Source organism: Pipistrellus kuhlii, unplaced genomic scaffold (genome assembly GCF_014108245.1).
Source record: "Pipistrellus kuhlii isolate mPipKuh1 unplaced genomic scaffold, mPipKuh1.p scaffold_m20_p_39, whole genome shotgun sequence".
In the NCBI taxonomy this organism is placed as follows: Eukaryota; Metazoa; Chordata; class Mammalia; order Chiroptera; family Vespertilionidae; genus Pipistrellus; species Pipistrellus kuhlii.
In genome coordinates, this window is record NW_023425539.1 from 4,248,533 (window position 1) to 4,274,693 (window position 26,161).

The window sequence follows — 26,161 nt, forward strand, 5'->3', positions numbered from 1 at the left end:
AAAGCAAGTGAGGCTGCAAAAAACATCTGTAGTGCTCTTGGTCAAGATGCAGTTAGCGCCAGAAAATGCCAGCGTTGGTTTGAGAAATTTCGCGAGGGAAATTTTTCGTTAGATGACAAGAGTGGTCGAGGCCGTGTGTGCAATTTTGATCAAGAAGCTCTTCAAGCTCTTTTGGTGCAAAATCCTCAAATTACCCAACAAGAGCTTGCGACAACTTTAAATTATTCACAGAAAACAATTTCCAATCAATTGCGTGCACTTGGCAAAGTCCAAAAGTTTGGAAAATGGGTTCCTCATGAGTTGACCGACAACAACCGTAATCAAAGAGTCACAATTTGCAGTTCGCTCCTCTCTCGTCAAAACCGTTTGCCGTTTTTAGAGCAAATTGTTACCAGAGATGAAAAATGGGTGCTGTATGTTAATTTGAAAAGGCGGCCTCAATGGTTGGACAAAAATGAGGCTCCGCAGCCCACGCCAAAACCTGACTTGCATGCGAAAAAAGTGATGTTGTGTGTTTGGTGGAATTTTAAAGGAATTCTTCATTATGAACTTTTACCATCTAACCAAACCATTACAAGTGCAGTGTATAGTGCCCAACTGGAAAGGTTAGCCCAAGCTTTAAGAGAAAAAGAACCCGCGCCGATTAATCGGAAGGGCGTAATTCTTCACCACGATAACGCACGACCTCATACTGCAAGAATCACTGCTGAAAAACTGCGCCAGTTGGAATGGGAAGTTCTCCCTCAACCTGCATATTCTCCTGATATTGCCCCTTCCGATTACCATTTGTTTCATTCTTTGCAAAACTTTCTTCTTGGAAAAAAATTTAATAATGAAGAATGCCTCAAAAATGCATTGACCGATTTTTTTGCATCAAAATCACAAGAATTTTACAACAGAGGGATTAAAATGCTTCCTGAGCGTTGGGCACAAGTAGTAGAAAACAACGGCAACTATATTGTTGATTAAATTTTGTTGTATTGTTTAAATAAATTCGATTTAAAAAGTATTAGAAAACGACATTAATTATTACTAGACCTAATACTTTAATCTTCAACTCTCAATTTGAATCACTGGCGAAGTCTCTGTAAAACTAACTGTTCCTAAGGTTATTTAGCGTCTACTGTCTCTTATAGACCATGGCTCCATAGCATTTTGCTAAGAATTAATTATGTGAGGATGCAGCTTTTAAATTATAGGAGGTGTTAAGTATTGAAATCTGAGTATTCCCTATAACAAAATTCCCCAAACTTAAACTAAAAAAACCCCCACAGACTTATTAAAGTTTAAGTAAGAGAAAATTTGTTTGTTTGTTTTTAATAGAAAAGAATTACTTTTATTTGTCAAGGTAAACAAAGTGGTGAAACTTGTACAAATATCTTTGAAACTATCATAAACACCATAAAAACTTAGTAGAGAAATTTAAAGGGAATGCCCTGGCCTGACCAGCATGGCTCAGTGGTTGAGCATGGACCTATGAACCAGGAGGTTGGATTCCTGGTGAGGGCAAATGCTTGGATTGCAGGCTCGATCCCCAGTCGGCGGATGCAGGAGCACCTGATCAATAATATTTTCCTCCCTCCCTCCCTCCCTCCGTGGTATAGACATAAGGAGAGATATGTAAATCAATGGAATAGAATAGAGAATTCAGAAATAAACTTTTACATTTACAATCAATTAATTTTCAACAAGTGCCAAGGCCATTCAAGTGGAAGATAATATGGGAAGATATGTACACATGTAATACCTTAATTAAAAAAATGGGGGGGGGGGGGAGAACCCTGAAAAACACACATATATACACACACACACAAAAAAGTGGGAGATAATAGTAGTTTTTTTTGTTTTTTGTTTTTTTAACAAATTGTGATGGGACAACTAAATATCCAAATGCAAAGAAATTAATTCAAAATGCATCATAGAGGAGCTAAACTGATAAAACTCTTAGAAGGAAATATTGATATTAACCTTCATGGTCCTAGAAGCACAAGCAACAAAAAACCAAACAGACAAATTGAACTTTATCAAAATAAAAATCTTTTAGGCCTCGAAAGACACCATCAAGAAAGTGAAAAAACAGTTGAAACTGGATTGGCTCAGTGGATAGAGCGTCGGCCTGCGGACTGAATGGTCCCAGGTTCGATTCTGGTCAAGGGCATGTACATTGGTTGTGGGCTCATCCCAGTAGGGGGTGTTCAGGAGGCAGCTGGTTGATGTTTCTCTTTCATCAATGTTTCTAGCTCTCTATCCCTCACCCTTCCTCTCTGTAAAAAAACAATAAAATATATTTATCGTTTTAAAAAGTAAAAGAACAAGTCAGAGAATGGGAAAATATATTTGCAAATTATATACCTGATAGGGGACTGGTATATAGAATACATAAAAGACTGAAAAACAGCCGAAACTGGTTTGGCTCAGTGGTAGAGTGTCGACCTGCGGACTGAAAGGTCCCAGGTTCGATTCTGGTCAGGGGCATGTACGTTGGTTGCGGGCACATCCCCAGTAGGGGGTGTGCAAGAGGCAGCTGGTCGATGTTTCTCTCTCATCGACGTTTCTAGTTCTCTCTCTCTCTCCCTTCCTCTCTGTAAAAAATCAATAAAATATATTTTTTTTAAAAAGACAACAACAAAAAAGACAACCAAATTTAAAAATAGTCAAAAGCCTTGGCCAAGTAGCTAAGTTGGTTAGAGTGCTGTCCTGACATTCGAAGGTTGCAGGTTCAATCTCCAGTCAGGGCACATGCAAGAATCAAAGAATAAATGCATAAATAAATGGAACAACAAATCAACGTGTCTCACATCAACAATTTGTTTTTAATGGGCAACTCAAGCAAGCACACCATTGGTTTATTTTGTATCTTTGTTGGGATATTTAGCTAGTGGTGGGGAGAGACAAAGTTAGATCATGTTCATCATGTACAGAAATGAAGTCCAAGTGTTTTAAAGATTTAAACGTAAAAACAAAACAAAACAGAAAAGAAGAACATATAGATAACTATTATCATCGGGGGGGGGGGGGGGGGGGGAAGATTTATTGTCCTGACTTCAAATTAAGAACATCAGGTTTGCCTGCATAGAAATTTAAGATGTGTGTTTGGTAGAAAATACACATTTAAATGTCTTTCATATACATTGACGATATTTCCCCCCAGTTTTTTGTATTTTCTGTTTGACTTCATTTCTGTAGATGAACATGATCTCTCCCTACCACTAGCTAAATATCCCATTGATGTATTTGCTGGAGTTGGTTCCAAAGAGACTGTTACAATTTTTTTCTTTTCTTAGGGGGAAAAAAAAAGTTTTTAAGTTTTTATTGATTTTTAGAGAGAGAGGAAGGGAGAGAGATAGATAGAAACATTGATGAGAGAGAAACATCTATTAGCTGACTGCTGCACCTCCAGAGATGTGCCCTGACTGGGAATTGAACTAGTAACCTCTTGGTGAATGGGTTTACTATCACCCACTGAGACACACCAACTGGGTCAGACTATTCTATTTTCTGGAATTATGAAAGCTGACTGTGAAATACAGCCATTATTAAAAATTAAATTACATATTACAATGAAATAAATAATATTTAAAACAAAAAATAATAAATACTCAAAAATTATTTCCCTGGGGGGGAAAAAGGACATCTATAATCCTATATAACAAAAGGCTAATATGCACATTAACCTAATGGCGGAATGACCAGTCTCTATGATGCCCATTGACCACCAGAGGGCAGACGCTCAATGCAGGAGCTGCCCCCTGGTGGTCAGTGTGCTCTCAGAAACCAGGCTCATGGCTGGCAATCGCAGCTGTGGTGGTGGGAGCCTCTCCCACCTCTACAGCAGCACTAAAGATCCTTCGGGGGATATCTGCCTGCTGGCTTAGGCCCACTCCCCTAAGCAGCTGGCAGGCGGACATCCTCTGAGGGGTCCTAGACTGTGGGAGGGCACAGGTTGGGCTGAGGGAGCCTTTCCAGTGTACAAATGTCTAGTGTACTTTCAATAGTAAAGATAAATTTTTTTAAAATTGCCACTTCCTAACTATTTTATTAAGATTTATAACCTCAGGGTTAATGTCTACTTTACATGAATGGTGAAAATACTTTATAATGGTGAGCTACTGTGTTTCTTTTTGCAATTCAGAATTTAGTGATTTGATGATGTTGGTAGCCTGAAATTGGCCATTACATAAATTGGCAAGCCCTACAAACTAGGGCCTTTTTATTTTAATCATATATCAGCAAACTACTTAAATAAGGCATTCTTTCCTCATTAATTTTAAAAAGGATCTCCAGCACATATTTGTCTGCATTTATTCATTAAGTTTATAGAACAGAAGAAGGAGCTTAGAATTGAATGTACTAGGTGTACCCGTTAATAATGGTGGATATATCGCCGAAACCAGTTTGGCTCAGTGGATAGAGCGTTGGCCTGTGGACTGAAAGGTCCCGGGTTCAATTCCGGTCAAGGGCATGTACCTTGGTTGCGGGCACATCTCCAGTAGGGGGTGTGCAAGAGGCAGCTGATCGATGATTCTCTCTCATCGATGTTTCTAACTATCTGTCCCTCTCTCTTTCTCTCTGTAAAAAATCAATGAAATATAAAAAATAAATAAAATTTATTAAAAAAAAAAAAAAGGAAAGTCCCACAATTCCTATTTTAAAAAAAAATAATGGAGGATTCTGTAATCAAAGAAAACACGATAATTTCAAGAGAAACATCAAAAAGTGCTTTATTCAAAGTAATGTCCATCACTAGCTATACATTTTCCCTACCTTTCAGGTAATTTGTGGATACCTTCCACATAGAACTTTTCTTGTTTTGAGGCAAATCATTCAGAGATCCAATTTTCCACTTCTTTGAATGTAAGTGCTGCTCAGAAAGTGCATGTGCCAATGATCAGAACAAGTGGTAATCTGAAGGAGCAAGGTCTGGTGAACATGGCAGGTATGTTAATACTTCCCAGACAAGATCTTTTAATGTGTCTTTAACTGGTTTTGAAGTGATGATGTGTCATCATGAAGCAAAATTATTAAATACTTTGCTGTGTCTTCTGGCACATTCTGGCACATCAAAGTGTGGTTTAAATGGATTATTAGTTGTTGGTAGCGATCAGTATTAATGGTTTCTTTTCACCTGGTTTTAGAAGTTCATAATACACCACACCTTCCTAATCTCATCAAACACAGAGCACTGTCTTCTTTCTGAAGCGATCTGACCTTGCAGTTGATGTTGATGGTTGACCTGGGTCAACCCATGATTTTGTGCCTTTGGGATTCTCAAAATAAATCCACTTTTCATCGCCAGTCACAATCTGATGCAAAAAAACTTTCTTTCGTGCCGTTGAAGCATCACTTTACTGATGACTTTTCAGCTTTCCATTTGTCTTTCATTCAGTTGATGTGGCGCCCATTTTCAATATTTACCATTGCTTGTAAATTATTGGAAATTGTTTAATCTTTCTGTAAGTTGTTTTTGAGTTCGACACGCATCTTCATCCAATAATGCTTGTAATTGTTGGTCTTCAAACTTTCTTGGTTAACCTGGATGCTCTTTGTCTTTCACATCAAAATCATCACTTTTAAAGTGTTTAAACCAGCGATCACAAGTATCTTGAGATGGAGCATGTTCACCATAAGCTTCCTGAAGTATACAATAACTTTTTTTTCAAAATAAAGTAATGAATTAAAACTTCCCACAAATGCTCTTTTTTTGGCACAAAATTCGACATTTTTAAGTGTAAAAATATCTATGATGTTAACACCTCCTGCAAATTTGACATATGAAGTTTTGAAGCTTGCTGTCAACACAACAGCACACATATCAAATCACATATAATCATATGTGTAACTCCATCTATTGAAAAAAAAATATGCACTATTAACTGGTACACCTAGTAATTGTTTTCTGTGCCAGTCTCACTGAGTGCTTTAGTATGTTTTAATATTGATGAGACTTTAGACATAGTTTCTATTTTTCTAACATGAGATCACAGTATTGACTGAATCAAGAATATATTTTTTTCTAAACAGTTTGACAGCATTGTTAACTTAATGTATAGTATAGAAAGCAATAGCAAAATAAAGAACTATTTTTGGGAACAGTTGGTTACTGTAGACTATTTTTAGATTAGGGCTCTTGACTCTTAAAAAAAAAACAAAAAACAAAACACTACCATCGAGTTACTTAATATCACTCTAAATGTTTTCTCATAAAAATTACTCCCTTGCATGAAGAAATAGGGGTCTACATAAAGGCAAGACCCAAGGTTAGTACTCTTCTTTGACAGTATCACTATCTCGTACAAACTTAGCATTAGCAACTTCCAATTCAACAACAAACACTTCGTAATTTCTTATCAAGGACCACATTAGGTTCTGGAGACACAAGTGAGACATGACCACACCTTTAAAGCTCTCGTCATTTTTAGTGGTTCAGTGGGGAGAGAATGTGTCATAAGTGGTTATAAACATTTGCTTTTATTTGTGTTGAGAGGAAAAGAGTCAAACAGATCTACTTTAAGAGGGGGAAAAAATCAAAGTATAAAAATTAGTTATTTAGCCCTAGCTGGTTTGGCTCAATGGATAGAGCATCGGCCTGGGGACTGAAGGGTCCCGGGTTTGATTCTGGTCAAGGACCTGGGTTGTGGGCTTGATCCCCAGTAGGGGGCATGCAGGAGACAGCTGATGAATGGATCTCTCATCACTGATATTTCTCTCTCTCTCCCTTCCTCTCTGAAATCAATAAAAATATATTTTAAAAACATTTGTTATTTAAAGTTTGCCCAGCTACAGAGATAAGCTCCTATGTGTTAGTAACTAGATTTTTAGCATCTACACCAGTTAAACATCAGTGTCCCTATTTTAATGTCTTTCCTGCTGAGATACTTTATGAAGTCAGTGATTTATTTGCAGATACTGATTACCAACTGAGTGAAGTAAACAATATCTGCTGCTTAAATATTTCCTTACTTGTCACAAGCCATTGCAATTTGAACTCCACTACCCATTCTAGATTTTGGTTATTAAACTATGTAATGTAATAGCTGAGCGGACTCAATAAAACAAGCCATTTTTCCAAATAAACTAAAAGACTTCACTTTTAAAGACCTGCTGTCAGTTGGTATGTATAATAAGCATAACATCTCATATTGTAGGCTAGGGAGCAAATATAGCAGCTTCCCTTTTCACACATACAATTGTGGTTTGATATACAGAGTGACAATTTCACCCACTTCCAAACAATGATATTTTAGACTTTAAAATCTATTTCTTAGGGATTTGTGCTATGTATAGAAATAATCATTACCCTTTGGGGGAAACAATGGCTCATTGACTGAAAATGAGCTTAACAAAGGAATTATTTGGTACTGAAAAATACAGAGCAATGAATTGGGTGACACAAATACTGCATCATCAGCTCATGTGGCTGTATTAGGTTAATTTACTTAAAACAGCAACAACACATACAGTAACTTAAAATTTAGCCTCAATAATGAATATCACAAAATTATGAAAACAGATCTTAGGTTCTTATTTTGAAAATGCCCCTTTAACTCCCAACCTGAAATAAATGCCACAAGAAAAAAAAAGAAACTTTGCAGAATGAAATATTTCTATTATGCTTCAAGCCTAGTTTTGAATCGTATATGTTTTAGTTACACTCAAGATTCACACTGAATTTTGTTTTAAGTATTAAGAGAATAAATAGCATTCCAAAAGTCACAAGCTTGAAAACTTCCAGTTCCTTCTCTAGTTGGAGAGCTTACAAAACTTATTACATGGAACACTGAGTTGATGCAGTGACCATAAATTTCTTAACACTGTAAATCTAAATTTAATCGAAAGTAATTTCAGCAAGCTGTAGAAGTAGCCTCAAGTAGATAAAGCAAAAAGTCACAAACTGTTAATCTAAAAGAATGGTTTATGCATTTATCATGTATCTTTCAAATTTTCTGAGGTTTAAAAATTTTTCAAAAAATAAAAGGGGAAAGGGCACATCCTCCTCAAAGCAGATGCAAAACACAATTATTTGTAATGTGAAAAGACAGTTGTTTTCCACCAAAAGCCTTGTAACTCATGACATTAAACTTTTCTCAGAAACATTAGTCACTGTCACACAAAAAGAATATTTAAAAGGCTCTGTTGGTTGCTATTTAAATATTCTAGCACTGATCCTGGTTTCATTTATAGTTGTTTTTTGTTTTGTTTTGTTTGCTTTTATAAAAATACTTCCTGCATTTTCAATGGCATTAAGTTGGACAGGTATTACAGGTAAAGCAGCAGAACAGCGAAGGTTCTGGCTCAGCTTCTAATCAGCTGTGTGACCTTGAACAAATCTCTTAGCTCCTCTGGGTCTCAATTTTCCCATTTATAAAAAGAGGCAGTTATACTAGATGCATTCTAAAGTATCTTCCAACTCTCCAATTCCTTTCAGATAAAGATCTAGGCTTGTGAAAATGAAAAAATAGCCCTAGGGGGTTGGGGGGAAGGGCCAAAATCCATCTTTGTCATTTTAGTGAAACACATAGGATACTAAACTGTGTATGTACAATATAATCATGATCACAACTCTAATATTACACACACACACACACACACACCCAGATTGCAGGTAAAAAATATTGGAAGAAAATACAGCAAATATTATCAGTGGCTGAGTTGTAGAATACAAACGGCAAACAGCTTTTCTGTATTTTTCAAGTTTCCTACACTAAACATATTATTAGTTTGATAATGAAATGGGAGGAGGAAGTTAAAGAGGAAAAAAACTCTCCTTTAATATTCTAAAGGAAATTTTACATTAGGAAAGCATCCTAGAATTTGAATGAACTTTTCAAAGACAGTTGCGTTAATCAGAAGGAAAAAAAAAATCTTGGACACAGTCACATACCTGATACCTGTCATACAAAGCTGTTGTTTATTTGCCCTATATTAGTAAGCTTTTAAGGAGGCACTATATTTTTTTACCTCTATGAAACTGGTAATAATAATTTTGATAGCCTACTATAACATAGTGCCAGGTATAGTTCTAAGACTTTACATATAATGTATTGATTCATTTAATCCTCACAGCAACCCTAGGAGACAGATATACTATTACTATCTCTATGAGACAGACAGATTAAATAATTAGCCTACAATAGCTAATAAGTGTCAGAAGCAAGATTTAAATCCAGGCAATCTGTTATCAGAATACAGGCTCTAATCTACTAAAACATACTGTCTTTTGAACTTAAAATGCCATCTTCCTCAGGTCATTCTTGAATTACTTTTTGCCCTCAAAGTTCTTCTAAACTACTTTTCTTGAAACTAAAAATAAATACTAGGTTAAAAAAACTGGCCACACTTTTAAAATTTACCATTCATTTCTAAGTCATTACCTCAAAGCTATAGGGGGCATAATTTAATCTCCATATATACCAATAGATAAATAATATAACCTAAGAAACTAAATAGCATTAATTACTGTTTAATATTGGAATGTTTTAATGATTTATTGGTTAACATTATTTGTATTCATGAATCTGGGAAAAGGCCACTAAAAACCAACTGTTGTACCTTTCTAAAATTTCTATTTTATTGAAATGATATTTTAAGCTATGTTGCAATTAATTTATTTGGTATTTATTTTAAAAGATAATTTCTTTTTAAAATATATATTCTTATTGATTTCAAAGAGGAAGGGAGGGGGAGAGATAGAAACATCAATGATGAGAGAGAACCACTGATTGGCTGCCCCCTGTACATCCACCACAGGGATCCAGCCCACCCCGGCTTGTGCCCTCACCAGGATCAGAGGTCCGTGTTCAATCACTAAGTCACACCGGTATTTAAAAGAATATGCATCAATATTAATTCTGAACACTGGCTTTAGGACACATCAGTTAACTTTATAATAACCCAATTACTATACCATGCAGAACCTGAGAAAAGGAACACAGAGGAAGCAAACCAATTAAATATGGCTGAAGGTCCTCACTGAATTCTTAGGCAATTCAAACTCAAGCCAAGTATGCATTATTTTCCTTTTTCTGCACAGTATCCACATTATTTGCCAACTTTTATGGATTCTGGATTACTTTTAATAAAGCTCAAATTTCCCCACATCTGCATTACTAAATTTCTAGCCTACTGAAGTAAATATAGAAATCAATATTTTCCTTTTTTTTAAAAAATTTAAAAGACAAGGAAATGAGGAAGAAGGTGGGAGTTAAAACTTTGCACTAGGCTGCCTGTTAACTTAAAATGTGCAATGAGACAATCACCCGATAATTGCACCCTTTGGGTACTTGAGTCCCGGTAAGATAATAATGTGAAATAAAGTCACCTGGTTTATTTCAATTTACACAATTTGCAAATCTGCAGCTCTCTGCCATGGTACGTTAAGAAAATTAGCATGTAAGAAAAATCACCTGCTTATGTAAATTGGGATGGTTTTCATCCACACAGACAGGAAAAAAGCTGCAATCTGGGTCAAATGACTAATTTTATCTTTTTTGTTCAAATGTCTCTCTTCACCTTTTCTTTGTGGCTCAGAGAAAGAATTTTAGGTCAAGGAACAGATAAACAAAAAGTTTCTGTGTGTCCACTCCCCCTGTAAAGAGTTTGCTGTCTGACACTACTGAGCTCTATACTACTTAAACTGAAAACAAGACTGAGAACTTCATCTAGATAACAAAACCACAACACTGAGAGAGGAAAGAAAAGAAATCAATGGAGGATATCTGATCTACCTGGAGAGGAAAGCAAACATGGCAAGGATCAGATACCAATTTTACCCTCTACTACTTTAAGAAAATGAGTCTTTAGAAAAGAAAAGGTAAATACTCCAAATAATTCAGGACAAACAAGACAAAATTCTCCACAGAGAATATGCCTTACACTTTGCTTTGTAAATGCACCTGATCAGGTTCTTCTGAGTCTGACATAAGTTAGATGAATGTGTTCTTGGTCAGGTAATGACCATCTTCCCAACATCCATTGCTGGAATTCATCCCTGCCACTTATAATGTACTCTATCTCCAGGTCCAGGAGTGAACCTGACTGCTCCAATAGTAATCTTATCTCCAGCGACAGTAATTGGTTCAGAAATGAGTACACAACCCAACAAAGGCCAAAGAGACTCTAGAACTGTGCTGGTCGCACTGGGAACGGGGTTACATTTATCTCTTTGTTCCTTTAAATAACTTCAGAAGGTATTCAACATTGGTAGTCTTGAAGTTGTCTTGTGGTCACTCTATTTGCCCACAAATAATGCCACAATGCTTTACAAATATTAATGCATTTTTATTATAGAAATTTAGGAAACACCGGATTTTATAAACGAGGAAACCAAGACTCAAAAATTTTAAATAACTTTATCAAGGTCATGGGGTTGTTGGCAATAAGGCAGGGACCAAAACCAAGTCTCCTAACAAGTTCAGGTTAGTATTTTATTACCCTGTCATTAAAAAAAAAAAAAAAAAAAAAAATTATTTCCAAGGAAATGGCAACTTGAACATGATAAACACCAAGTTCTCTGGTTTATTAAACTAGAAATAAAAACTTGGGATTTGGCCCAGCCAGTGTGGTTCAGTGGTTGAGCAACCACCTATGAAACAAAAGGTCAAGGTTCCATTCTGATCAGGGCACATGCCTCGGTTGCAGACTTGGTCCCCAGTGTGGGGCATGCAGGAGGCAGCCAATCAATGGTTCTCTCTCAACATGGATGTTTCTATCTCTCTCTTCCTCTCTGAAATCAACAAAAAAATATTTTTTTAAAAACTTGGGATTTGGCCATCAATGATCTATTTGCTAAATTCAATGGCCTTTTCTCCACCTTCATTTTCTGGCTTCTTTATTTGCACCAAAAATCACTCCCATCTTCATAACTGTCTTCTGTCAATCACTGTGAACACATTTTCCTATCTGCCCATCCTTTAATTTTTGCCTCCAAAAGTTTCTTCCATTTACAACTGAGTACATTCCCTAAAGCTCCATCTATTATTATATTTAAATATCTTTTTAAAAAATCAATTTGAACCACTTATTCTCCTATTCAAAAACTTTCACAGGTTATCATTCCCAGTTTCACATTTTTTTCATTATCATTCCCTAACCAAGGAGCATTTTTTTTCTTCTTCCCTCAACCCTCACCCAAGGAGCATTTTTAAACATTTTCCCTTTAATCATTCTCCCATGAAATTTTAATAGTATAGATATGCTATATATTAGTTTTTGTAGTGCTGGTATATATGTATGTGCTTAATTCATAAAAAGCGTAAAATAGACTCGTCTCCCAAATACCAAGAGCATCGCAGCTCCTCAGCAGCACACTCCAACCTCCTCAGAATCTAGCCCTAGCTTGCATCTCTGCCCTTATCTTCTATCACTCCTGCAACACACTCTGTATTTCAGCAACTCCACCAAGAATGCCCTGCCCATTATTTGATTCCCTTATTCTTAAAATTCATTTGAGGTTATTACCGCTTCTAAGAAGCATCCATACCTCCCACAGAAATCCCTCCTCTTTGTTCCCATAATATCCAGGGAATATCTCTTTTGTTGCAATAATGGCAATGAATTATAATTCTCCATTTACAAATCTTTCTCCCCAAATGTATAATCTCCTTTAAATCTCTATCATCCAGCTTGGGGAATAGTCAACACATAATAAATGAGTATTGTAAGAACAAGTGAAAATAACATATATCTTTAAGTTTTTATTTAATGGCTTCAAGTTGAATTTCAACTCTCCTTCTAGATCCCCTGAAAGCAGGGATGTATTATTTTTCCTACTGCTTACTTTATTGTAAGCTCCTTTAGGGCAACTTCAAAACTAAACATATATATCCCAATACCAAAAACATAAGACAACAGAGAAGATTGCTAGAGATTTGCAAAATTCTATATAGAAGTAAATATCCTCATTAGTGCCTACAATTGTACTGGTCCATAGCAGGTTGACAATAAAAATACACTGACTAGTGAATTTCAACAGTGTCAAATCTTTTGTCTTACAGCGGATATGATTCAATTAGCCAAACTAATTAAGAGCACAGATAATGAAACTGGGTTTAGGTAAAGAGCACCAACCATGATCAATAGCAGACATCCCTCTACTCACTCCATTACAATGAACTGTTAGAACTCAACTCAATATAGTTTCCTTAGAAGTCATCTTTTCATAATGCCAGAATGCCAGAATTTTTTCTGATGTCTCTCGACTAGGGTACCTTAGAACCACAGACTAGGTCTATGATGACATGTCACATGCTCATTGACACTATTACAACTGTTGCCTCAGGCATTCTCTATGTTACCCCCAAGCAACAACAGGATCAAACTGACAAGCTATATTATATTATTTAGGAAATCATTGTTGATCTACCTTAGAAGACACAATCAACAAACAATTCACTGAAGTACTCTAAATGTACAAGCAATTATAAGTAAAACTCAAATATAATCTTAATATGAAAGAGCTTCTACCCCATGGCTTCTTTCTGTTTGGTTGGATAACAAATGGAAAGGTTTCTTTTTTTAAAATATATTTTATTAATTTTCCACAGAGAAGAAGGGAGAAGGACAGAGAGCTAGAAACATCGATGAGTGATAAACATCGACCAGCTGCCTCCTGCACACCCTCTACAGGGGATGTGCCCGCAACCAATGTACATGCCCCTGACTGGAATTGAACCTGGGACCTTTCAGTCCTCAGACTGATGCTCTATCTATTGAGCCAAACCGGTTTCGGCAGAAAGGTTTCTTAGGTCTCGGCAATTTCCATTAAAGAAGTCAAATCAGCATATTAAGGAAACATAAAGTATATAAACAGCAGATTCTTGAACTACTAAGACATCAACAAAATAGTAAAAACCACCAAGAATAGCCACACAATTCTAAAATATAATGCTTCAAGTTATGAATATAATGAAATATTTCAGTACTCTATTAGAGAATGGTCTTTTATATCAAGGAACATGATTTCTACAGTTGTCTGTTTTGAGGATAAACTCTCAAAACTTAGATTTAAACATATATTAATGCATTTTACATATATTCTTCTTCTAGCATAGCATATGAAAGAGAACTCTATCTGCCCTCATTTTTTATTTTTTTCCCAGGACATACACCAGTGTTACTAATTGATAGCTTAAAAAGTTGCATGTAATTTTGAGGGCTATTGTTTTAGCTTGAAGAGGAAATTCTTTCTGAAATGTCTTTTTAAAATAAAAATATTTGTCTCTTTTCTTCTAAGTTGATATTCAATAGTATAACATAAAACGTCTCCCCAAGAATAAAACAAGTTTCTTTTGTTCCCCCCCCCTAAAATAATTTGGATAATCTTATCAAGAGCCTACTAGTAGGTAGAAAATGACTTCCAATATCACAGGCTATGGAGTTTTCATCATCAAAAAATCATCTCAGTATCATCAGATTGTGTTACTTTTATTTATTCTCTAATTCTGCTTTCTCTACTTTATGACCATGAACCTAATTTCTAAAAGTACATCCTAAGTACAAAACAACTTCCAATGTTACAGGCTATGGAGTTTCTATCACCAAGAAACCAACTCAGTATCAGATTTTGTTACTTTTATTCTCTCACTCTCTTTGCTTTCTTTACTTTATGACCAGGAACCTGCAGTTTCTAAAAGTACACTTTTTGTAGTTAAAATTAACAATATAGATTTCCACATTTCTAGTTTCACACAAATGCTTTGTTATGTCTAGAAGAGCAACCATTTCCTTTTATGGTGCAGACTCTGCTTCTTCAAAGCTCTTTTCACAAAGCAGACCCTCCCTGTCCCCACACCCCAAGAATCCAGCTGTGGCTGTTAATCTTGGCTAATGGAGAAACTTCAATACTACAGACTCTTAACCTGTAAAACAAAGTTAATAGTAAAATACACTTTACTATACTTTAGCTTACATCTTTCTGATGCAACTAATTCCAGGGTTTCCCCCCAAACTTATTCCAAAAGCATTTCCCATTTTTCCAAATTACAGTTTGCTATTTGAGGAGTAAGAGGAGCACAGAAAACATCAGGGGGAAAAAAAATGATGCCTCTAAATTTCACAAGATGAGCAAGCTAAACCATCTTTGCATTGCATAAGGATTTACACTGAATAATTTTTCATTAAATCACACGTATTTCCCCACCTTGGAATTTTATTTAGCAATTCATGCTTTTTCTTCCAAACACAAGTAAAATGAATTTCCAGTAAAGTTGAACTTTGATGATGCTAAGGATGTTCTTCATGTTATATTCTGAAAAGAAAATATTTATTTCCTTCCCAGGATATAAAGTAATAATACTTTCTACAATAAAACAGTGAGATAATATGACTAGAATACTACCAAGTATGTACATTTTTATGTATTTGTTAGCATATAGCACAACTAAGTGGACACTATGATATTTAAAGTCATGCCTTCAAAAATAGCCTGCATGTTGATTTCACCTGGTAAATCTGACCATATATGAAACCTCTTATATGCACATTAATATAACAGTTTGATTTCTATCAACAATATTTATCACTTTAAAAAGCTATTATTTTTTGAGTGCTTACTGTATGGTAGACAATGTATTCATTGGTTTACAAGGATTGCCTCATTTAATCCTATGAGATAGATGCTATTTTTATCCTCACTCTGTGGATGAGCAAGAGAGAGATTAAATAATTTATCAATATCACATAGCTAGTAACTAAACATAAATACAGTGATGCTTAAGTTTTGAAAGACTTAAATAACAGCAACCCGCAAAAGGTATGAGAATAAAATTCAAAGTTCTCCAACTTTACTTGGAGTACAAAGGCACCAGACCAAATGAATTCCAGCTTTCAATTAACCAGATAAGTAAAAAAACAAAACAACAACTTTTCCCAGACTCACTTTTATCAAAATGGCAATATGTGCCATTAGTTCAATCTCTAATAGTTCAGGCTGCCAATAATAAAACTGCCTGGATTTAGCAGTTCTCAAACCTCCCTCATGTAGTTAACTTCCTCCAACTGTCAAAAGTATACACCTCGCCGAAACCGGTTTGGCTCAATGGATAGAGCGTTGGCTTGGGGACTGAAGGGTCCCAGGTTCGATTCTGGTCAAGGGTATGTACCTTGGTTGCGGGCATATCCCCAGTAGGGGGTGTGCAAGAGGCAGCTGATCGATGACTCTCTCTCATCGATGTTTCTAACTCTCTATCTATCTATCTCCCTTCCTCTCTGTACAAAATCAATAAAATATATTTTTTAAAAAAAAGTATACACCTCATAAGACCCTGAAATCTATACTGTAAACTGTAATACTCTTTGTCCCAGAGTTGTCATATCTCTCTATGCACAACATACTTTCTTCTGGCAACAATGAACTACAGACAAAAAGGTATTCAATTCAGACAGCCTCACCCACAGGCTCAGGTTTCTTTTTGTGCACTGTTTTGTGTTTAGGTTTTGCATTACATTATGAAAATGACCATATACTAGTATATGGAAGCCTTGGCATCTGATAAAGGTCAAATTATATATGATGCTTTGATAACCCATGAGCAATATTCTATCATAGGCAATGAATGTATCTCATGCTACCCCATGATCATATTGCCAGGTAAACTGGGACCCTGACTTAGAGAGAAAGCACAGCAGACAGTTGTTAATGAAACCTCAACTGAACTGTCAAAGCACCATCTTAACCAGCAAGCTAATAGGTAATTCATTACTTTTACACGACCGTCCAATACTGGTAAGTTATTCCACTAGTTAAATTTAGCAGAAAGAGAATCAAGCCTGGCAGACTAAACTATTCAGTGATAAATCTGAATGGTAAAATGCTACATCACTTCTGTAAAAAATCTCTCCTTGTCTACATGGAGGAACAATATCCCTCAAAATTACATACAACAGTCTCCCTGGCTGGTGTTGCTCAGCGCCATCCCGTGACCCCAAGGGTCACTGGTCAGGAAATATACCCAGGCTGGGGGTTCAACCTCTGGCCAGGGCACATACAGGAGGCAAATGATCAATGTTCCACTCTCACATTGACCTCTCTCTCTCTCTCTCTCTCTCTCTCTCTCTCTCTCTCTCTCTCTCTCCCCCCTTCCTCCCTCTCCCTCTCCCTCTCAATCTCTGTCTCTCCCTCTCTTTCTCCCTCTCCCTCTCTCTCCCTCTCTTTCTCTCTTTCCCTCTCCCTCCCCCTCTCTTTCTCTCTCTCTCTTCCTCCTCTCCCTTCCTTTCTGTCTCTAGAATCAATGAAGAAAGTGCCCTTGATTAAGAAATGGGAAAAAAATATTGCATGCAGCATTTTTAGCCACCACTTAGTACCAACTGGGTGCATGTCCAGAAAAAAAATATCATGAAAGCAGATATGCCATGTCAGAAGAAAAATACTTGAAAAATGCATTAAATATATTTGAATCTTATAATATCCAAGTAGGTGTATGGTGCTATGAATCAAATGATATATCATTGGGAGAATATTTTATTTTACATTGTATTCATTTTTAAAAAGTTGTTTTTATTGGATCCTTTCTAAAGGAAAATTCTGGTTCAGTTATAGTTGAAAAGTATAACACCTTATCAATATTTTTAGCTTGGCTTTCCGAATATGAGTGCACTTCACTCTAGTTTGGTGTTCAGATCTCTGATTTTAACAATCTTAGGTCACATAGCAGTTAAATTCCAAATACTATAATAAGCAATTCAGCCAGCAAGTCAACAATATGGAAATATAAAAATAGAAAAGCATTTGCATACTAAAACACACACCTGGAACTCTTCTTTTTTTCCATACCAAATTGTATTTCACCTGTAACAGCTGATAAAAACACTCAATATAATAACTAGAAAAACTTGGCTAAAGAACAAAGAAGGTTACCTGTAGAAATTTTGAGCAGATCAAGTAACCAAGCAGCAAAGATGCCACAGCACTGTGCGAAGTGCTGGGGAGAAAAAACGTAGGTCTTTTTTTTTTTTTTTTTTTAATCCTCTCCCAAGGATATTTTACTATTGATTTTAGAGAAGAGTGTAAGGGAGGGAGGAGAGAGGAACATAGATAAGAGAGAAACATCATAGACTGGTTGCCTCCAATACACGCCCTTCCCTGGGGAATTGATCCTGCAGCCAAAGATCGTGCCCTTGACCTGGAATTGAACCCGTGACCCTTCGGGACGCAGGCCTATGCTCTTACCACTGAGCCAAACCGGCTAGGAAAAAAATGTATTTTTGTAGACCACAGTCCTTAACCCTAAGGGGCTTATAAATGTAGTCAGTGAGACAAGCAAATACAAAACAACCGATGTACTACAACAGAAGACAGTGCACAGGAGGAGGCACTTCAAGCATATAGAAAAAAGTATACAGAAGGGGTCAATGAATGGAAACAATCTAGAATGAATTCAAATCAAACATATTGGGATTTTAATATACCACTAATTCAGAATACCTATTATCAGAATGTTCACTGTGGTGATGTTTCAGCACTCCAATTCCTCACCTCCCTCTCCTTTAAAAATAAAAACTTCTCCCTTAGCACCAACTTGAAGTTAAAATTTCTACAGGTAACATCACCATTTGGTAGAAATGCAAATAACACCTTTATAGTATAGGAAGTACAACCCATTTCCCTTTCAGTATCTCTAGTTCTTAGTGTTGTACGCAAAGCACTAAAAAGAAAGAGTATCCATGGCTAAGAAAATCCACACAAATTCTCAGTAAATCAATGACAAAATTTAAAGCAAGGAACAACTTTTTTCCTGCCTCCCTTTCCCTCCCCCTTTGCGGGCCCCAAATCAAGCTTTGAAATCCTCAAGGGTCAGGCAAGAAATGGAAGGGTGTTCACAGTGCAATCCCTGAGGATAGGATATGGAAGAGAAGAGAGGAAGGCAGGAACAGGCAGGTCCCTGAGCAGAACCACCAAAGAGGCACCATTACTGGCTACATAGACTCTGCCACCAGGAATCCCACACACCTCAGAGAAGGGAGCATTACCGCTGCAATCTCCTGGGAGACTTAGCTGGGAAAACACTACTAGTTTAAAACAAAAACAAAAAAGAACACAAACAGATCAGATCACTCCGGCAGCCTACATTATAAAATCTTAAATATATATAAAGATGGCCAGATACAATGCAAAAATGATATTCATCAATTAGAGCCTGAAAAACAATGACGAAAGGTGACATGTACCAGGCTAGTTCCAAAGAGTTCGTTCATTTTCCTGTGGTGATGGGGGCTTTTCTAGACATTTAACAAGAATATATTTTTGAAAGCACTCAAAACATCAATTCATCTATCCACACCACAACACTGAATCCTTGGTGGAAAAACTCAGTTCACTCTAGTTTGGATACAAATAGAACCCTATAATGATAAATACATTATATTATAAACTACCAATCTTCCTGAGATCAGACACAATGTTGCATTTAAGAAACCCTTGGACTTAGAGAAATACCTTAGCACTAGCAAAAGCAGAGCAGTTTTGTAAGTTTAAAAAGTCTACTTCCTACTACAGCAACCAACCAAGTTACAAGAGCAAATTCAGAGGCACTAAATGACATTAAAACATTACACCAAATGTGGGCCACAGTATAGCTACCCTCTACTGACCTCATTTGTGGTACTCATGTGTGATGCTATATTTAATGCATTCTTATCAAAAGGCTGAAGCGAAATACTTCCCAACTGTAGCCTTACAGTTTAAAATAAACCACGCAAGAAGTGACTTAACTGGTTCAAATATGAGCCCTATCTTCTTCCTGGTGATCAAGATCTCAAACGAAGGGCTGAAAAGGCTGAAAAGACGGGAAGGACAGCAAAGTAGTTTTGCAAGGTATATCGCAATGGTAAAACAATTAAAGGGAATAGAGTTTGGGTCTGTTGTGACATTTGCTGCAACTGATTCACTCTTACTTTTTAAAATAAATATATTTTATTGATTTTTTACAAAGAGGAAGAGAGAGGGATAGAGAGTTAGAAACATCGATGAGACAAATCATCGATCAGCTGCCTCTTGCACACTCCCTACTGGGGATATTTCGGCAACCAAGATACATGCCCTTGACGGGAATCAAACCCTGGACCTTTCAGTCCACAGACTGACGCTCTATCCACTGAGCCAAACTGGTTTTGGCTGATTCACTCTTAAATCAAACAGGAGAGATGCCCAAGGTTTTTGCAGCAAAAAAAGTTTCACACCTTCATCTATTGATCCCACACTTTGTGGCTTGGTTAGATTCTAAACTAAAAGGTCGGTAGACAGCAAACTTACGTGTGTTACTCCTCAGAAGATTCTCCACCAAAATTTGACATGACTCAAAAGCATAACCTTAGCCCTAGCCGGTTGGCTCAGTGGATACAGCACTGGCCTATGGACCAAAGGATCCCGAGTTCGAACCTTGGGCACAACCCTTGGCTGCAGGCTCCTCCTGGTCCTGGGCCCTGGGCCCGCCTGCAGGAGGCAACCAATCGATGTGTTTCTCTCACATCGATGTTTCTGTCTTTCCCTCTCTCTTCCACTCTCTCTAAAAGATCAACTGGAACGATATCCTCAGGTGAGGATTAAAAAAAAAAAAAAATGTATAAGCTTGGATGACCTATGCATTAGGCCTCTTTACCATTCAAGTGACACCCTGTCTTCCTGTTTACCCTGTGAAGTGAGGGTGTCTCGCTCCCCTTTGGTCAGCATGGAGAAAACCGTTAGGAGGTGACGCGCCCGAGTCACAACCACGAGAAGAAACCATGAGAAGTTGTGTTTTCCTCTTGATACTCACCAGACAACACCAAAGGCTCCATATCCAATAGGTCGATCCGGCTCGATGTCCAGCTGCTGTTGGGGGTGATGCGAGTGCTGATGATGGTGCGCCTTCACTGTGGCGGCGGCGGCGGCCTGTACCTGAGCTGGGGCCGCTGCAGCCGGTCCAGGAGCCTGGCCGGGGGCCGGTGATGGGAAATATGGCTGCTGCTGCCCAGGGTTCAACATGGCAGCAGCCGCGGCCGCTGCTGCGGCTGCCGCAGCCGCCGAGGAGGTATGCTGCTGGACGGGGTGCACAGCCGCCGCCGACCCCGGGTGGAGATGGTGCTGAGGGTGGTGGTGGTGGTGAAGGTGAGGAGGAGGGAGGTGGGGAAGGTGGTGGTGATGGTGGTGGTGGTGACCTGCTGCCGCCGCAGATGTACCGCCATTGTAAGCCGCCATCATTTTTGCGTTGGCTCTCGCGCCACAAAGAGACATTCACAAAATAAAAAAATTAAAAAATAAAAATGCCCTTTGACTGGAAAGCAAACTAGGTCAAGCTGTCATTTGGCCATTGGAGAAAAAAAAAAAAAAATGAAGCGAAACCACTCACGCCACCTCCAAAACCACCATGGAGCGCCACTGGCTTTACGTCTTCTTCATCCGTCAATCCAGACAAGTTAGAGAGGATCTTGGTGTTTGGTTTTGGGGTGTGTGTGGAAGGGTGTGGATTGCCAAAAAAATGAAAAGAAGAAAAAGAAAAAGAAAAGGAAAAAGAAAAAGGAACCCCCCCGCGCCCCCCAGGTTTCCTGCCACAAGTGGGTACTAGAACTCCATCCTTACTTCGGGGGAGGCTCCAACTTCGAATGTGGGAATACAGGCCCAGCCTCCCGACCCCCTGAACCCCGCACGCGCAAAGGACCAGGTAACGCGCCGCCCTGGGAATCTTGTAAGGGAGTTGACTCCTCTACCCCTTCCATCCCCACATCCTTTTCTAAACACCTACCTCCTCCTCAAAAATAAAATAAAATAAAATGAAATAAAATAACACAATTAAAAATTTTTCCAACCACCCCCCCGCCAAAAAAATATAAAAGATGGGGGGAAATTTTCAGGGAAACCAGCCTCCCCCCCGCGAACTCTCAGGCCTCCCTACATCTCCCCCGACTCTCAGTCAGGCTGACCTGGCTGTGGGGGGAAAGAGAGACAGAGACTAAACTTTCCCGAACAGAAAAGAGCCAGGGAAGGAGCAGGAGAGAGTGAGCCGAGGCGGCGGCAGGCAGGCAGGCAGGCAGGACCGCGAGGAGAAAGGGGAGCAAAGTGGAGGCACGGAGATGCAGGCTGGAATGAAAGAGAGGTGGGCAGCCCTCGGACGCCCAGGCAGAGGGAACCGCCCCGGGGATGAGGTGAGGGTCCCGGGGGCCAAAGAACAGCAGCCTCCCCGGGAGGCGGGCGGGGTGCAGTCGGAAGCCGGCAGATTCCTACCCCCCGCCGCCGCCGCCGCCGCCGCCGCCGGCGCTTCTGCGAGGAGGGTTGGGGGGGAGAGCGGGTGGGTCCCCCCGCGCGACGGCCCCCGCTGGGCTCAAGGCTGCTCCGTCTCCCCCCCTCCCCCCCACCCGGCTTCAGTCCCTGCGGCCGCTTTCTCCTCCTCCTCCTCAGTCGCCGCCGCGGCCGTAGTCTCCTCAGCCGCCGCCGCCTCCTCAGCCGCCGGTGCAGCCGCGGCCAGACTCACCTCCCCTAGCAAAGCCGGATAGAGCGGAGCCAGCGGCGGACACGCGCAACCAGCCGCCGAGGCCCCGCCCCCGTCTCACACTGACCGGCTTCCCTAGCCAATCCACGCCCACCTGTCCGCTTCCGCTCCCAATCCTGGGGCCGGAGCTTCAGACAGGCGCACTGCTCGGCCAGTGGCAACGAGATGTGGGTCTCCTGGGGAAATCCCGCCCCTCTCTGGGATGGGCAGATAGAAAAGCCAATCGAGAGGCAGAGCTTGGCCTGACCGACAAGGCTAACGGCGAATGAAAACCCAAAGATCTCTCTGACATTTTTCTTTCGCCTCTCTCCTCTTTTCTTTTTCTTCTTTTTTATTTTTTTTGGCAGGAGCAGGAAGCTGCGTGCTAATCCCGCCTGCAAAGCTGGAAGAGAGGGTGGAATGAAAGAACCAATCGTCAGCCGGGGACCGAGAACAGAGCAACCAATCCTTGGCTTGGAGATGAAGTGGGCTGGGACTGGTGCCAGATAGACACTTGATTTAACAAATGGACATGAAGATTGATCGCGGTCCCACCTTTAAGATTTCCTATAGGTCAGGGTTGTGGAGAATTCGCTGTCATATCAGCGACGACTTTTTTAGGAGGCGGGATCAGTGAAGGGGGTGTGACTTAAAAGAAAGGGGGCGGGACCTAGAAGAAGAAGGCGGAGTCCAAGTCTTCGCTGGTCCATTGATAGGAGCCCTTTACTATCCCTTTTAAAGGCATAAGGTGTGAAAAACTACGGGGAGCAAAAGAGAAGTGGGGGGCTCCAAATATTTAAGGTTCAAGGTTACTCAACAAACTGTCGCAGCAGAAACCCAGTATACTGACAGTTCATACCTGTGGGCTGGTCCTTCATGGCCAATTTTGATCTTGGCAAAAAGAGGTGTTATGTCCAGCATTCACAACTCAACTCTCAATGGACAGTAAGCCTATCATACAAATGCAAATTTAAAACAATAAAAATAATAAACTTAACCATAAAGATTACATTTTTCTCCCATCTTTTCTAAGTCAATAAATTCTAGCCATTGAAATCTTACTAAAACATCATCTTTCTTTTACTTTCACATAACTTCACTTACCTGAATTTCTTTCTTTTTTAAAAAAAATGAAATAATAAGCTTATAGTACCTTCTTTTACTAAAAATGTGCACTCAGAACCCTGGAGATCATCTCTGATTTCTCTTGCCTACCCACTCCTCCCCTTCTAATTAAGCATAAAGTTTTCAATACCTTGAACCTCTTCTAACCACCTTCCCATTCCCAGATGCCAGAGTATTACCAAATTCTTCAGCGCATCTCCCTGTTTACAGGCTAGCTCTTTTCCAATCCATCCTCCACTGAGAGGATAGCAATCTTTTAAAAAATCAAGTCTAACCATGCTCCTACTCTTGATTAAAGTCAGTAAGTCTAAATCAGTGTTTTTCAACCTTTTTTGGGCAAAGGCACACTTGTTTCATGAAAAAAATCACGAGGCACACCACCATTAGAAAATGTTAAAAAATTTAACTCTGTGCCTATATTGACTATATATAAAGTAATTCTCTTGAATAGGAATCAAATAAACACAAAGAAAGTATTTTATAATTACTTTATTATGAAATATTAAGTAAACAAAATAGTGAAAAATTATAAAATTCTTGTCTTGTCTGCACCTACGGCACACCAGGCAACAGTGTGCCGCGGAACAGCGGTTGAAAAACGCTGGTCTAAATGACCCAGCACTAGCTGGTTCTCGTCTTCTTCAAGGGCCTTATCTCTCATATCCACCCTCTTCAGATATTCTAAACTTCTTTCAGTCTCTCCAAGCCTTTATGAATATTTTCAGTTCAAAACACTCCTCACTCACCCTTCACTTTTTAACTTACCATGCAATTCTTCCTGTAAATTTTACTTTTTTCTTCTTCTTTTTTTTTTTTCTGGAAAGCTTTCCCAACCCTGTTGTAGAGTTGTGTCTCTGTTATAAAGCTCCATTGCACTGCCTCCCTCATAGCACTGAAAACTCTGTATTTTAATTGTTTACTGAGTTTGACCAAGACAGAGAGCTTGTCTGTCCCATTCAGTGTTGCATGCCTGGTTCCCAAGGCAGTGTCTAAAACATGAAAACACACTACATATTTTCATGAGTTTTTCAGTGTAGAGAAGTAGGTACCAATCTAAGCTCTGCTATTTACTAACTAGCTCTATGACTTAGGTAACTTAACTAACCTGCATCTCAGTTGCCTCAACTGAACATGAAGATAATATATGCCTTACCAAGTTGTGGTGAGGGTTAAATGAGGTTGGTTATATATTTAAAAGTTCTTTGCAAACAGTAAAAGTTTAATATATGTTCATTCTCTTTCCCTAGCCCCATCCTCACATAATATTTGGGATGCATTTCCAATTTCAATGCATATCAGTCTCTTCCTCAGGGTAGTTTCATAGAAGCGTCTTAGAAATGCAGTGTCTCAAGTTCTATCCCAGGCCCACTGAATCCGAATCTCGTGGACGGGACGTTCAGGCAGGAATCTGTCTAACAAGCCCTGGAGGTGATTCTTACACATACTCAAGTTTGAGAAGCACTGGTCAAAGGGGCTGAATTTTCTTAAACTTTTTTTTTTTTTTAATCCTCACCTGAGGATATTTTTTCTATTGCTTTTTCAGAGAGAGTGGAAGAAGAAGAAGAAGAAGAAGAAGAAGAAGAAGAAGAAGAAGAGGAGGAGGAGGAGGAGGAGGAGAGGAGGAGGAGGAGGAGGAGGAGGAGGAGGAGGAGGAGGGGGAGGAGAAGAAGAAGAAGAAGAAGAAGAAGGGAGAGAGAGAGAGAGAGAGAGAGAGAGAGAGAGAGAGAGAGAGAGAGAAACATTGATGTGTTGCCTCCCACATGCTCCTCAACCAGGGGCAGAGAGAGAACTGAAACCCAGATACTTGACTGGGAACCAAACCTGACACCCTTTGGTGTGCAGGCCAATGCTGTAACAACTGATCAACATGAGCCAGGACTTCTTAAACTTACTTTTCAGCACCTATTATAGTATCGAGCACCTAGAAAGTGCTTAATACATGTGAAATAAAGAAATAATCCAATCCACCAAAAAATTATTGCATATTAAGAGCTTTTGATTCTTGACACAAACATTTTTTGACCATGAAGTGTATGTAGGTTTGGTGCTACGTTCAATAATGTGGGAGGGCATATGTGAATTAGAATCTCTGCCCTCTAAGAGCTCTAAGTGTAGTGCAGGAGTTTCCAAAATGTTATGAACATACTCCAAGTTGACAAAGTAAGCTATTAGGCTCTAGGAGGAAATGAATACAATGAATTCTACTTATTTTTAATTTCATCTTTTTAAAATGTCCATTTTATCAGCGTTTTATAATATACATAATATGCAGAGTAATGTACAAGCATATAATTTATAAATAAGTAAAAATACATAAATTGGGGATTCATGTTCCCAAAAATTATCAAAATTTAATTTATCAAATTATCAATTGATAAATCACTGGCCCGATGACCATTTAATGTTCATGGTTCAGATTAGCTCTGTCTAAATATATATAGAATGTCCCCCCAAAATGTATACACTCTTTGAAGAGAGTGTTTAGGAAAATACATTTTATTTTCAAAATATAATATAATCTACAACTGTTAAAGTGTGTATACATTTTTTTGGGACACTCTATATATGATAGAAATATAATGAGAGTCACTATGAAATTT

General features: G+C 38.7%; 1 protein-coding gene and 1 long non-coding RNA gene across 3 annotated transcripts in view; both read right to left on the reverse strand.

The window, feature by feature from the left end:
- The window catches only part of NLK (nemo like kinase), a 123,166-nt gene extending 100,649 nt beyond the window's left edge, over positions 1-22,517 (reverse strand). For both annotated transcript variants that reach the window (XR_004982753.2, XM_036408546.2), the window contains exon 1: positions 20,748-22,517. Coding sequence is in view for 1 of the 2 variants with exons in the window: in XM_036408546.2 (XP_036264439.1) it covers positions 20,748-21,205 (458 nt within the window). In the remaining variant the exon portion in view is untranslated. The remainder of the gene's footprint in view (positions 1-20,747) is intronic.
- LOC123651142 lies at positions 14,299-17,054 on the reverse strand. Its single transcript, XR_006739641.1, has 2 exons — positions 16,249-17,054; positions 14,299-16,010 (listed from the first exon to the last, which is right to left on the reverse strand). It is a non-coding gene; the product is annotated as an uncharacterized LOC123651142 (long non-coding RNA).
- Positions 22,518-26,161: the final 3,644 nt, after the last annotated feature.